The 14824-nt window shown below is 46.3% G+C and overlaps 2 protein-coding genes across 3 annotated transcripts; one reads left to right on the top strand and one right to left on the bottom strand.

Moving 5' to 3' along the window:
• Positions 1 to 9211: 9211 nt before the first annotated feature.
• Positions 9212 to 10765, bottom strand: LOC108155385 (NAD-dependent protein deacetylase Sirt2). The gene is made up of 4 exons (XM_017286160.2): positions 10562 to 10765; positions 10412 to 10494; positions 10258 to 10354; positions 9212 to 10199 (listed from the first exon to the last, which is right to left on the bottom strand). Exons 1-4 carry the CDS (start codon positions 10644 to 10646, stop codon positions 9334 to 9336), a joined length of 1131 nt encoding a protein of 376 aa, XP_017141649.1. The 5' UTR covers positions 10647 to 10765; the 3' UTR covers positions 9212 to 9333.
• A 148-nt stretch (positions 10766 to 10913) lies between these two features.
• On the top strand, positions 10914 to 14414 carry LOC108155383 (zinc finger protein 501). 2 transcript variants are annotated; one of them, XM_017286159.2, is made up of 3 exons: positions 10914 to 12002; positions 12094 to 12594; positions 12682 to 12774. In XM_017286159.2, the coding sequence occupies exons 1-3, from the start codon at positions 11363 to 11365 to the stop codon at positions 12690 to 12692; spliced, it is 1152 nt and encodes a 383-aa protein (XP_017141648.1). In that variant the 5' UTR covers positions 10914 to 11362; the 3' UTR covers positions 12693 to 12774. The 2 variants fall into 2 exon arrangements, with proteins under 2 accessions (XP_017141648.1, XP_017141647.1); XM_017286158.2 differs by lacking the exon at positions 12682 to 12774 and adding an exon at positions 12800 to 14414 and having other exon boundaries at positions 10916 to 12002.
• Positions 14415 to 14824: the final 410 nt, after the last annotated feature.

The following is a 14824-nucleotide window of genomic DNA, read 5'->3' as shown; positions in this document are numbered from 1 at the left end:
AATTCTTTCCCGGGTTTCTGTTGTGCTTTCATCTGCTGCCTGTTGCCTGGTGCATGGTGCGGCGGTGTGGGCAATTTGCTAGCCAGTATTGCACTTGAATTGCTAATGGAAAGTAGTTGCCGCACAAGAAATTAAAAGCCTTAAAGAACTTTAAATTGCCACAAGTTTAAAGGCAAATTTTAATACTCATTTTCGCCCCTATTCATATGCAAATAATCACGGCCACGACAGCAAGTGCAGCCCGGCAATCAACGCTCAGAGCTGCATTAATGAATACTAAACAAAACAGAAGTCCTTGAAAGACCTTGCCAACTAAGGCTAAACAATGGCAATATGAAGGACTCAGAGTACATCATGCCACTCCATAATATGTGCCAGAGCCCTGCAGAGGCAACACGAACCATGGAAATGAGTTTTCCCTTTCCATCACTTTCACCAGCACATTTTCAGCGAGACGCGGTTGACAATCAGGCCATTCAATACGGAATACTAACTAAAATGAACATCGTCATATTCCGATTCAGGGCTCAAGGGTACATCAGATTTAAGAGGCTTCAAGTCTTCAAAACCAAACACGACACCAGAATGATCCAGAATAGATATCACAAGACTAACAATTTAAGTAGATCTCGGGCTTTCTCTTGATTTTCCTAGTATTTTATTCGCAAAGTGTTGTGTTTTCATCGAATTATGTGACCTGAATTGGTCACCTCATCTATGTCTGTGTCTGTTTGAATGATTGACCTCATTGCAGAAGCCAGAAACAATTACGCACAGCTCATCAGATTGCCTCGCCCACCCGCACTTGATGATGGGCTGCTGTGACAACTGAATGCCGACAGGCTCCGACAGGCGGCATGGCATGTGTTTGAGTGGGGCTCTGGGAGATTCTTCTATCAATTCTGGGATAGGATGTGTAAATATTTGCATGGTAATTAGCTGCGACATCCATGCCACTTCGCATCCATGAGGCAGTCTGCTGTCATTGGCGCTGTCCTTGGAATTCTCATTTGCCAGCCAAGTGCGTGAGGTGGAAAATACATATTTCCCCAGAACATTTTGTTGCTGCACAATTATGCAGATTGGCATTGCTGAGTGGTGGTCTGGGGTTTGTGGGTCTGCAGAGGGCTTCGAGTATTGCAGTAAATATTTGCCATTTGGTCGAGGCCTTACTGCCCGGACTTCTGGTATTTTTCTGATATTTGTTCTTGCAATTTTTTTTTTTCTGGCTGTATTGCAATTTTTGCATATGGTTTGTAAACAAACTTGAGTTGAAGCTGGTGATTTTTATACCCTTGTTTTTTAGAAAAAAAATCGTATCAAAGCAGAAAATAACGCATTTTCGATTTTTCGTGAGAAAAAATCATGTCGCTGGGTTTGTTTCAGTGTAAGCCCGTGCACAAATCCTGCACTTATTAGAACGATTTGTATTGCCAAATTTTTGCAGAAAAATCCTTTTCATTTGCATCACACAACTTCCATCAAAAGGGCATCTAAACTTCGACCCCCTAGCATATCTTCCTCGGTTTCATTCTCTTTTTTTTTTGCTCCTTGTGGGTTCTTTTCATTGAAGTCTGAGGCAAACACTCGAGCGTGTAAATGCACACACACACAAAAAAGAAGAGAAGATGGCGAAACTAAAATAGAAACACATTTCATTTCCGTAAGATCTGCCAGAGTGGAAACGGAAAATGTGCAGTACACTACTATATGGTGTGGAGGGAGGGGGTGAGGATTTTAGGAGGGGGGGAAGAACAACGGGCAAACAACAAGAAAGTGGAAATAAACTTGGCGATAAACCAACGAAATCGATTGGAAATATTTTAACGAAATTGCAGCTTAAAGTGTCAAGGCAGCATGTTGCATGGCTGCCAGCCCCAAGATGGAGCCATACAGGGGGTTGGGGATTGGGCAGTGGATAGTGTGAAGGGGGGAGTGTGGAGGCAAGAGGGGGGGATAGCAATCATTTTCAGTGACGTTAAGATGAGTGCTCGTTCCGTTGATTCCGGCTGTCGATGATTATGAGGCTGCTGCAGATCCAGATCCAGCTGCAACGAAATGTTCCTGTTGGGCATTTAGATAGAATCCTACACTCAGAGAAACTAAGGTATACCAAATACCCTATATATTCACGAAAAGACACCGATTGGTGTTGCTTGGAACACTTGATGGTCCTTTTTTTAGTGCCATAAATGATCACCATTCTTGGAAATCGAATTGATCTTAATCCCAATTTCGTCTTAATCCCTCTCTTACGTTCCGCCCCTTGAGAACCTATAGAGTAAATAGTAGTACAAATAGATGATTTTTGAACTTGCATTTATAGCGTATCTTTTTCTGAGTGAGATTCTCTCTCTACTGTTTTTCTCGGCCCATCTCTCACTCTCTGTATCTATGTCTCGAGTGTGCAATCTCCGAGCGAAGCGCAACGGCAAAGAAACAGTTTAAATGCTAACAATGCAACGGTTTCGGGTCAAGTATTTCCATTTCTTCCCCTGTCCCTCCTTGGCAACATCTCCCCTACTCTGTATTTTGGCATATCTCCCTCCCTTCGGCTACGGAAACGAAGTGTAATGAAAGCGTGTAAAGTGCAAATCGAAAAGGCAATACAAGTAACGAGTACAAAATACTTATACCCCTCCGTTTCTACCTCTTTTGGCCAACATTTTCTCTAAATTACCAATGTCGGACAGGGCCAGGACGATAAGGAGGTAGGAAAGGTACCAACGTACCAACTGGTAAGGTGCCCCGGGCACATCCTGAGCGAAGGAAACAGGCTGAGGAAATGTATCGCAAAATGCAGTTTCTTTCACGCTCTAAATGGGTTTTCCTTTGCGCTTTCTCTCTGTTTCTCTCTGCTAAATTATAACTTTAATTAAACGAATTTAATTTCGGGCATTTCTCCAAGGACTTGACTTATCCCCCGATAGCGTAGTGCTTGCTGCTGGAGAATTTCGTTCGGTTTGGCCAGGCACTTAACTATTTATCTAAACAGATTTCCACATTTCATTAGCATTTGGCGACCACAGAAACCGCCAGCGAATTAAATATTGATAATTGTTTTTCCACATCGATTCCACAGGCAGCTGGCTCAGCGCCGCGCCCCATAACTTTATATGAATTTATCTATACGAATATATCTATCTATCTATGCAATTACATAATCCACTTTGTTGTCGAGCCGCAGAGTAATGTTGCTGTTGTTTTTTTCCTAAATTTATTGCATTCTGAATTCCGGCGGGAATTGGCCATGGCCCAGGGGCTTAGAGCCAACCATTCAAAATGAATTTAAAGCCGACGCAGGCAAACGAGCCAAATGAAAAATTTCAATTAACCACAAAAACCGGACACAACAAAACGAAAACGAAACAAAAACCAAAAAAAGGTTGTCCACTGCCAAACCATTTTGGCTAAATCATTTCCCCATCTCCCCCATCCACGACGACTGCTCGCATACGAGTGCCCCTCTCTCTCTCTATATTTTTGAGGAGTTTTTGCTGCAGTGACAGCAGCCGGGGACAAAGCGAAAATCCGATTGTTGGAGTGCGCAGGTCGTCCTGTGCCACAATTAAATGCACTCGATGATGCACCTGACGGACCCCAGGACGCACACAGCACCATACCCACAGACCATGCCCATCTCCGACGTTCATTTATTCATTGAAGATTGGCTTTGGCCCAATCAATTGACCATGCACCGTGCACCCCAGCCATTGACGAGGTTTTTCCTGGTCCAAATCAATGCAGCATGCGGTCGGGGTCACCCCACTGCCAGTGGACGGGTTTCCGCTTTCGAGGGGGAGGAAACCAGCTAAATCAATGCGAATTATTTGGTTTTTCAATTCGTTACACTTCTCTAGTGACAATCCCTTAATTTTGTTTGTTGTTTATTGATTTTATTTTGATTATAAGAAATATATGATATGTCCGATCTTGTGAATAATTTCATTTGGCCACCATTCGAATTGGTTATGTTCTGGTTAGTGGCCATCATATTTATGCACATCAGTATTATGTGCACTGAAAAAAAGGCATATATTTCCTGATTTCAAAGACCATACGAGTCATAGAGAAAACAATCTATGAAATATGTTATAAATGCATTTTTGACCTGTCGTGATGATTTTGGTCAGGTTTTTTCCTCTGTGTACGGCTAAAGCCACAGCGGAAATGTACTATATTTTATACATACCACCGCAGCTCATTTGGTGCCACGAAAACCGCCAATTTGGATCAGTGCGGCAGGCAGGCAGGGCATCATTTCAAATCGCACTTTAATTTTGTAGGAGAGAGTGTGGCATGCGGGTGGGGCACGGCACACTCAATCGTTTTTGGAGCATTGTGTTGACAAAGACGTAAATAAAAATTTATGCGCCCAAAAGTAGCTATACAACATGCACATAAAATGATTATGACGATTATGCTGGGAGCTGGAGCCGGAGCTGGAGCTGCTCCGTCGACTGCTGGGAGGGATGGGATATTATGCGAAAAAGAACATTGGGTACCCACCCACACACATATGCAATGCCCCCCCCCCACACACAGAAACACACACTCCCGCACATTTATTGACACAAATTGCTTTTTCAGAACAGCATTTGGCAGCCGTCGCCCGAGTGCTGCGGCTCCTTCTGGTTTTCTTTTTATTAAAGCCATAATAAAATATTCATAAAGATTCCGTTTATGCTACGATAACAATGCATATTTTAGAATAAACGCCCATCAAAGATGTCTTTTTTTATTCTTTGGGGCCCACACAATCAATGAAGATCTCTTCGATTTGCTTTATTAGAGACCGCTTGAGCTATTTGTGGTTTTGGGTATCGGCTATGGGATTTCAAATGCTTTTAAACCCTCTCCATGTGGGTGTGGGTGTGGGTGTGTGGTGGGGGGTGGGGGGTGTGTCTTTGCAATCAATTCGATGGCAAGCTGTGTACTGCTCCTCCGCACAATCATGTCAAGAATTCAATATCAGAGCGCGAGCACAGCTGTCGGTGATGACATCGAGGAATGTCCCTACAAGGAATACTCGTCTTTTGTTTCAATGCCATTGATGAACAGGCTCAGAGTGGGGATTAGATGATCCCGGGTGGCGGCGGTCGGGGGTCGAGGGTCGGAGGTGGCATCATTTTGATTACAAATATGAAACATGTTCACATAAATATGGCCCCGCCCTTTGGTCCCTCCCTCCGGCACCACTTTCGCCTTCGGCATCATCAAGTGCGTGTGTATGGAGTGCACTTAATGGCGTTCCTTCCACATTGGAGGAGCGGAGCGGAGAGCAGAGGGCTTCCACCCAAGTCAAGTCAAGTTAATATTGGGGGCAACTTGAGTCAATTTTGAGTGAGTGAGACACAGGATACACACACAGAGTACAGAGTACAGACAGCCAAACACTCTGGAAAATTGCAAATAGACAAGTTCTTGGGGCCATTAGCTTTAATTGCCCAAGTTGTGGGGCAACTGCAACAAATTGCGAGGCCATCAATATTTCCGTTGCTGCATCTGATTTCCTAGTGTGCACCTCCAGCATCCGCATCCTCCCTGCCAGCGATTAACAATATCAGTTTCTGCTTCCCCCCATCCCCTTCGACAGGAGGTTACCCGCTGTGCTGGTTCGGGCTGGGTTTTAATTAGTGCAGCCCGTACGTATTTTCTATTGGCCAATTCACCGCAGAAGCTTCATTACCAGCAAATCGTACGAGTATGAGGCAGATCCCTCTCTCGCTCTCTCTCTCTCCCCATCTCTCTTTCTCTCTGTCCATCTGTTTGCGTGTGTGTTTATCTGTGGGACAGATTGTGAGTCATTAAGTTGGTGCAGCAAGCATCAGGATGTAGCTGCATGCCACACAAACATTCTGTTAGGATGCCACATACAACGCCCACAACGGCGGTTGATGACGTTGGGGGCGCGGCAATGGGGCAGTTGGCAGCTGTAACGGAATCAGAACCAGAAGCAGGATCAGAGCCAGCAAATGCTGCCACAGAAACAGAAACAGAAGCAGAACCAGAACCATGTCGAGAGTTAACCTTTGTTGGCGGTTTCAGCTTTTTGTGCGCCGGAAACGGCAGAGCAACTCAATCAGTTTTTGCGGTTTTCGGTGGCACGGCTAAAAGGGACCTCGTCCACGGCCACCCTGCCTCCCGACTTCGGCTGGACGGACACTGGCTAACGCTAATGGCTCACAAATGGCACTTGAATAATTGAAAGCCGGAAACGAGCCAGAGCCAAATGAAATGAAACGCACGGGATTTACCAGCCATGATGCACATTCCTTTGTCCGTTCAAACATGTCCCATCTGTACAATTTGCACCCTAAACCAAGCCCTAGTCCCTACGATACCCTACCATACCGCCTAGCCCTCTTCCGGCAGCTGCTGGTCTCCTCTTCATGCGAGTCCACAACGGTTTCCGCTCAATGGCGATGAGCTCCTGCAGACTGTCCGCCCATCCCCAACAGGTAACCAATCTCTAGTAGTGGAAATTCTGTGCATGTGGCTAATATCATGACTTTCTTATGGGGGGCATGGTGCACATGCACCTGCCAATACAGTCTTGACAGGTTCGTGTTCTGAATTTATTGAATATTCTACAGTATTCATTGCCAATCCAACTCCAACGCACGAGATAAATTTCTAGTGCCCTTGATTGACCTTTTTATACCCGATACTCAAAATGAGTATTGGGGTATATTAGATTTGTGGTAAAAGTGGATGTGTGTAACGTCCAGAAGGAATCGTTTCCGACCCCATAAAGTATATATATTCTTGATCAGCATCAATAGCCGAGTCGATTGGGCCCTGTCTGTTTGTCTGTCTGTCCGTCTGTCCGTCCCCTTCAGCGCCTAGTGCTCAAAGACTATAAGAGCTAGAGCAACGATGTTTTGGATCCAGACTTCTGTGATATGTCACTGCTACAAAAATATTTCAAAACTTCGCCCCGCCCACTTCCGCCCCCACAAAGGACGAAAATCTGTGGCATCCACAATTTTAAAGATATGAGAAAACCAAAAACGTAGAATTGTAGAGAATGCCCATATCTTTAAGACTGCGGAATCTGAATTGGATCGTATTATTATTATAGCCAGCATCAAGAAAACAATTTCATTTTTTCTCGCCCTGTCTCTCTCTAACACACACGTAGCATAGCCGACTTTGCTTAGAGTAAAACATTAGCGCCTAGATCTCAGAGACTATAAAAGCTAGAGCAACCAAATTTGGTATCCACACTCCTTATATATCGGACCGAGACGAGTTTGTTTCAAAATTTCGCCACACCCCCTTCCGCCCCCGCAAAGGATGAAAATCTGGGGATATTCACAAATCTCAGAGACTATTAAGGCTAGAGTAACCAAATTTAGTATCCGCACTCCTGTTAGATCTCACTTTAAAACGTATATCTCAAAATTTCGCCCCACCCTCTTCCGCCCCCACAAAAGACGAAAATCTGTTGCATCCACAATATTGCACATTCGAGAAAACTAAAAACGCAGAATCATAGATAATGACCATATCTATCAGATTGCTGAATCTGGATCAGATAAGATCATTTTTATAGCCAATAGGAACAAATCAATTTGCACTGGCTACGCAGCCCCCGACGTCACGCTCAGACTGATTTTCTGCCTCTCTCGCACGCACTCTTTGTCGTGTCGTTCAATATTAGCGGCGTCTGCCGGAGGAGACCCATACTGACTTAGTATCGGGTATAACTGTGGAGTTGCGGTGTCCGCTGCAACTCACAACGTTCCCCCTCGTTCTACCTTAGATGTAGACACGTGGACAGTGCAGTCAGCAGCAAGTACAACAAAATATTGTTTGTCGAGGTCTGATTTATTAATTTCAAGCTATTATTTAAAACTGCAATTTGTTTGCTCCCAAATATAGGAGCAGAGTCCAGAGCTTATGAGTCTGATGCAGTCTGTGCTGGCGCGCTGCATGGAAAATGCCGTAGGTATGTTTCGCTAAAGGGGACTTCCGGCTCCATGTACATTGGGCCAGGGTCCTGAAGGCTTATATTTGATTGTATCGACAACGCCGTAGTTGGCTTGCAGCCACATGCCTGAACCAGAACCTTGATCTGATTCTGGGGCACAGCCCGGCAGCCAATTCCTGGGCTGGTCGACCAGTACGGGTCCGTATTTAGTAACCCTGACGGCGGCGTCTGGAATCGAGGCGTCCATCGATGCGAGGAAATGATGATCATGATGCTGTTCCGTGACCAAAAGTGCTTTCTGCCTTGCGGGAGCTCCTCGAGCTAGATGCCCAAGAGATGGTATACCTAATTAAACCATTGGAAAACGATATGCGTGAATGGCAAGAAGGAAGTCTACTTCGCCTGCCTCCTCTGTCTGAAGCACGCGTGGGAGGAGGAGTTAAAGTATGCCTTCCATCTGATGTCCCACATGCATTTCAGCCTTCTCAGTAGGAGAACACTATGATCGCAAAGGTTTTCCAATCGCCCGACTTCCAAGATTGTCTGTTCGAGTGATCAAGGACTCTCTATTGGTTGGCTCGGAACGCCAAAATAATCAACACACTGCGGAATTCTCGACAGCTCATCTAGCGGACCTTCAACCTGTTCCTGCAGCAGCAGTCCGAGACCTACACTGAGAGCCTCGAGCCTGCTTGTTTCGTGCCCGTAGTTCGTTGACGTATTCCGATGTCCAGCGACGGCAGACTTGTTGTTCCATCACCACGTCGAAGTGCTCTAGATTGGTTAAGTGTGTGGATAATCCGCTCAGGAAGCGCATAGGCAGACCTTCTTCATAAAAGATAAGGAATATGGAATTGTCACCCAATATTAGTCAGTGTGCAGGTAAATGATAGTTAAAATATTTTATATCGTTACGTAATTCCGGATTGAGGAATTAAAGATTATTTGGGATTTTCTTTTTGAAAGAATTGAAGTTCTCTTCTAAACAAACTCGGAGTTAAAACCAACTAATTCCACATTGGCAATCGATAAAGTATAATACTTGATCTCCCCGATCTGATGCTCCGGACTGATCTGCACTTCAGCATAACCAATCTTGTGGCTTATAACAAATCAGCTTATAATCCTATATATTTTCATTGGTCTATAGTCTATGGTCGCGAAAGTCGACAACTCGAGAGCTGATATCCTGACTTCGTTCACGTCCTTTACATGGCTTCGAGAGGACACAGAGAGGATAAATCGAAAGCCGCAAACGAGCCGAAACAAAATGAATTGAAACGCACTGGATTTACAAGCAATGCTGCGCATTCCTTTGTCCATTTATACATCTGCCATGTGTACAAATTGCACTCTTAACCAAACTTAACTACTAATTTAACTATCTAATCCGTTCTTTACTGCGGTGCAGTTTCCTCGGGGCTACTGGTAGAGGCAGCCTCCTCAGCGTGCGGTTTTATGTTTTGCAATTTCTGCTTGGTCAACAGTTTTCGCTCAGTGGAGATGAGCTCCTGCAGCTCGTCCTCCCAGCCCAGATGTTTGGCCAGTTCCAGCACACCCTCGTCACAGTCACCAAGGAAGGCCACATCCCGTGTGTTGTTGGGCCTGTTGTAGAGCAGAAAATGGTTGTTGTCCCCATCCATCCAGGTGGTGAATTTGGGACGTCCCACGGCGTCGCGATTAATCAGCAATCGCACACAGCGCGGTCCAGGGAGCTGCGCCAGCGATGCAAACGGATGCACTTCCAGCGTGGTGCCCATGATGATCAGAAGGTCACACTTCTTGAAGTCTCCATCTAAACTTTTGTGGAACTTTTCGGGTAGATTTTCGCTAAAGAAGACAATATCCGGCTTCACGATTTTCTTGCAGTTTGTGCAGGTAGGCAGACGGTCGGAGAAGATCTCCTTCTTCATCCAGGCCATGTCGTACTCCTTCTTGCAGCCAATGCAATGGTTTGTATGGAAGCTGCCATGTGCCTCGATTAACTTTTCATCAGGTATGCCTGCCAGGCGATCCAGCGTGTCAATGTTCTGCGTGTAGTGCCTCAGCAGCAGGCCCTTCTCATGCAGTAGCCGAATAAAATAGTGTGCCATAGTTGGCTTAAACGAGCCGGGGTACAGCTCCTTGGCCAGGGCAAAGAAGGGAGCTGGTTTCTTCTTAAAATAGGCCAACTCAAATATGGCCGTGGGGTAGGGTAGCTTGTATTTAGCCAGGTTGTCGTACAGTCCCGAGCCGGGTGATCGAAAGTCCGGTATGCCAGCGGCTAAACGAGCGACAACAAATGTAAAAGGCGCGGCCAGCCGTAAACTCAGTTGACTTACATGTGGATATTCCGGCTCCAACCATGGTGATAATCTTCTTGAATCCATTTTCACGCCAGTGGTCACCAAGGCCCTTAAATGTCAAGTCCGCCATGACCTGGAATAAATCAATAATGCATCAACATTCATTCAATCAGTGAGTGGGCCACCATACCTTCTCCTTCTGCTTAGCCGATGAGGGACCTAAATTCATGGTGCTTGCGAGCAACCGACTCATACCATCTACTTCGAGACTATCTGGAATTATCACAAAATATTACTAAATGACAGTCGTGACAATTGTTTATTGTCAGTCCGAACAGACCTTCGCTATTGTCACTTTCGGTGGAATCCTCTTCCTTCGGGGCGATCTCCACTGCAGCAGTGTCATTCTGATCGTTGTGGCTCATAATTAAGCAGGTTTTCAGCCTTTGATAGTAGAAATATCGAGGGTCTCGAATTTTTCGGAAAATACCTGCCGTTGGTTTTTGTGGTTTTAATAAACCACTATCGAAGCACGCTACCTTCGTAATTTTCGACTAATCGATATTTTCCAGCCGATAGTTGCTATCGAAAGTATTCGCGATATGCGCAGTGCGCAATTCGGCACATTTTTGGTGCGCAGCCCTGGTACGACTATTCGATATGCACTATCGGTGGGCGAGCGACCACTGCCGATGCAGCTCTGCCCGTGCCGAGGCCCTGGAAAACCACGCCAGTCATTTTTGTTTTGATAAGGATACGGATACAAAAAGAGCGTGGCCTGAAAATTTTGCATTAAGCATATAAAACGCAACTTTCAGATTCGCGAAAACTGTGAAAACTGTGTGGCATGTTGTGCAGGACAGAGTGTTTGTCAAATTGCTTGCGATAACGCATACGTGGAAGCGACGTGCCAGGTGCCAGGGCAGGTCGTGGTAGCAGCAGCAGCAGCAGACAGCTAAAATAACAAACCGACGGCGCAGTGTGGTGGGGCTCTGGTGGCAAATGGCTGCGGGGTTTCAATTAAATTGTATAACGCGCCCACTCGCATCCTTCATGTGCAGACAATAAGCGACCCAAAAGTCACTAGCTGGAGCTGAAGATTTTTCGAATACCTCAGATCGGTGAGGCAAACCCCATTACTATGCATCTGAATCATGCAACTGCTGCGACAGCTGCCATGGCCAACTATCAGCACTATGCGCCCGCCCAGCTGGCCACGCACGGTGGCGGCGGCGGTGGTGGTGGGGGCGGGGGTGGAGGAGGCGGTGGCGCAGGAAACGCCTTGCAGCAGTCGACCACCCTGGCCAGCCTGCAGCAGAGTCAGTTCGCGCTGCACCAACTGACCGCTGTGCAGGCCATCCAGCATCCCACCCACCAGACCATGCTCCATCCGCAGCATCCACTGGTCCACCTGCTAGATATATCGACGACCACAACGAATAGCGGGGGCAATCACACGCCCATACCGCCCATGAAGCAGGAGATTGTGCAGACTTTCATCAAAGAGGAGGAGTCCGTGGTGGACGACCCGCGCAAAAAGAAGCAGTGCCACGTGTGTAAGAACAAATTCCGGCAGCTCACGACGTTACGCAACCACATGAAAATACACACCGATGAACGGCCCTACAAGTGCAAGCACTGCGACAAGGCATTCCGCCAGATCTCGACACTGACCAACCACGTGAAGATCCACACTGGCGAGAAGCCGTTCACCTGCAACATCTGCGCCAAGGACTTCCGGCAGCAGAGCACACTGATCAATCACATCAAGACGCATAAGGGTAAGTGCAAGCCTTTGACCGAGGAATCACCTTCGGCCAGACCCTGAACATCCCAACAACTGTTTCCCATTCCGCACTCTCCCCCACATAGCGGCAGAGTCGAGCACGCCGACGTCACTACTCAACTATCAGCCCCAGCCGCAGTCATCTGGGAAGATGAGGAAATCGCAGGCGAATCAGATGCACAACGCCTACCAGCAGCAGCAGCAGCATATGCCGCGCGTACAAATCTCAAAGACTCTATACTCCGGCAGCTACAGCTCGCCGGCGGCCGAGGAGCTGGTGAAACCGTACCAGTGCAGCGTGTGCAAGCGGCGATTCCCGCAGCTGAGCACGCTGCACAACCACGAGCGGACGCACATCGATCCCAAGCCGTACAAGTGTGAGACGTGCGACAAGTCCTTCAGCCAACTGGCCACGCTGGCCAATCACAAAAAGATCCATACGGGAGATAAACCATACACGTGTTCCTACTGCCACATGCAGTTCCGACAGCAGAGCACCCTCACCAACCACATGAAGACGCACACGCATCTGGCCTCCCAGCAGCAACAGCAACAGCAGCAGCCAGGAGGCACAGTCACAGCCACAGGTGAGCCGCTTGTGTGTTCGCCCTACAACTGAGCCGCTTTCTGTTATCACTGTGTGCATTGACCATTAACGCTCTTCCCTAACGAAGCTTTTATTTAAATTTTGTACGCATGCAAACACCGATTCGTTACGATCCGACCACCAAACCACCAACCGATCAACCCTCCTCCAACATCAACCGAACCAATCCGCACATCGAATTGCAGTGGATCACTCGATGCCAGTGCCCCTTGCGCCGGGAACGCAGCAACTGACGAGCGGACTGCTGCCCAACAATCTGCACGGGGCAACGCACAACATCATCCAGCTGGAGCATCATCCGTTACTGCATTTTCTGGACAGCGGCACCACGGTCAGCTCCGTGGTAGCCAGTAATGTGGCTGCTGTGGCAGCCAAGTCTGAGCACTTCCAGACCAACACCAAGTCTGAACACTTCCAGGCCGCCTCGCCGCCCGGTCGCATAACCATGGTGGGCAACATCAACATGCTGAAGGGCGAGAATCCGGACCGCCCGTTTGGGTGCAGCGTCTGCCAGCGGTTCTTCTCCCAGCAGAGCACCCTGGTCAATCACATCAAGACGCATACGGGTGAGAAGCCGTACAAGTGCAAGATCTGTGAGGTTAACTTCCGACAGGTGGCCACGCTCAACAATCACATGAAGATCCATACTGGTGAAAAGCCCTACAACTGTTCCTACTGTCCCAAGCAGTTCCGGCAGAAGAGCACCCTGCAGAATCATCTAAGGGTGCACACGTGCTAGGCGAGAAGCGACGCTCCAATCTCCAACCACCAGTCCGCAGCCAGCGCAGCCCAGCCCAGCCCAGCCAGCGAGCCAGTCAACCAGCCATTGAGGAATAGTGCAATATGCATGCCACATACATAAACCGCATACAGTTATAGAGTTGCATATGTATACAGAATATGATTACATGAATACTATATTTGAATGATATACTCAAAAGTGTTATTTACCTGCTGTGCAGAGCGCAATTGTATGTAACTATATAGTAGGAGAGCTGATCCACATGCATGTCCAATTGTAAATTAAGGCTAGCCGTACATCGTACATCGTACTGTCGTACATCTGACGTGCACACACGTACACATATAATACAGGGTGTTTAAGCCTAAAACTCTATACTATCCCCCCACTACTACTAATACTACTACTATTAGCCTCATAACTGTTGTCACCCAATCCCAGCCCCAGCCCCAGGTCCAGCCTCTCCCGTTTCCCCCCCCCGAGTCAAGTCTAGCTTCTCTCCAGCTTTTCTCGTCGTGTTAAATGTTAAGCCCCGAAAGCAAACTAAAGTAAAGTAAAGTAAACAAATAATGGTAAAACTAGTTATTGCTATACTGTGTGTAACCCCCCGCCCGCTCTAAACATATACATACATAAGTTGTCATCGCAAAACAAAAACGCAACTATTTATATAAGTGTACTCTTAGCGGATATTTAGCAGCATCTTTTACTCAAATGACTACAAGCGGAACGACGGCGCGATCGCATAAATAATCAAATAATAACACTATTCATGAAAGAAAAGTTTAAAAACAAACCGGGTTGCTTATACTAGAACAAACAAAAACTTAGAAAACGGAGAGACGAGACGCGAGAGTCCCTATATTAAGCGAAAACCAAGTAAAACCAGCTTTTACTGCATAGACACACAGAGTATGAACGTAAATGTTGTAGAAAATATATAGTATATATACAAAATATACATATAAATAAACTACTTGTAAATGTAAGCGAGCGAATAGCTAAAAACAACAACAATAAAACATGGAAAACAAGAAATATTACCCATATTCAACGTACCCCACTAATCTTACATTCAGACCTTATCAACAGCAGTCCCAGAGATGTTGTCTCCTACGAATCTTATATGATGTGCTATTCTATCAAATTTTCCAATCATTCAACGATTTAGTTAGATTTGCCGAACGATTGCCCAACCTATTATAGAGCTCATTTGAGATTATTTGATTTCAGTCCAATAGGATTTGAGTTTCAATATAAATCCTGTATATGTCAAACGGAGAATCCTATTAATTTAAGGTGAAGGAATACTTATTGTCATAGCGATCTCTTTCTGCAAGATGAGCTTACGATCAAGTTGGAAAAGGAAAACTGCAATAATACTTTAATCGATCATTCAGTATCTGAAATTCCAAACAGAACAATATTAAACAAACAAATCCAATTGGAAATACATGTTGCTTAGGAT

Source organism: Drosophila miranda, chromosome 2 (assembly GCF_003369915.1).
Source record: "Drosophila miranda strain MSH22 chromosome 2, D.miranda_PacBio2.1, whole genome shotgun sequence".
NCBI classification, from domain to species: Eukaryota; Metazoa; Arthropoda; class Insecta; order Diptera; family Drosophilidae; genus Drosophila; species Drosophila miranda.
Note: the sequence above shows the minus strand (reverse complement) of the source record. Positions and strands in the feature narration are given on the sequence as shown.

Coding starts and splice junctions, on each gene's coding strand:
- LOC108155385 (XM_017286160.2), bottom strand. CDS start 10,646: ATGAGCCACAACGATCAGAATGACACTGCTGCAGTGGAGATCGCCCCG. Junction 10,355..10,411: donor CGGCTAAGCAGAAGGAGAAG/GTATGGTGGCCC, acceptor GATTTATTCCAG/GTCATGGCGGACTTGACATT. Junction 10,200..10,257: donor TGGAGCCGGAATATCCACAT/GTAAGTCAACTG, acceptor TCGCTCGTTTAG/CCGCTGGCATACCGGACTTT.
- LOC108155383 (XM_017286158.2), top strand. CDS start 11,363: ATGCATCTGAATCATGCAACTGCTGCGACAGCTGCCATGGCCAACTAT. Junction 12,003..12,093: donor TCACATCAAGACGCATAAGG/GTAAGTGCAAGC, acceptor TCCCCCACATAG/CGGCAGAGTCGAGCACGCCG. Junction 12,595..12,799: donor AGGCACAGTCACAGCCACAG/GTGAGCCGCTTG, acceptor ATCGAATTGCAG/TGGATCACTCGATGCCAGTG.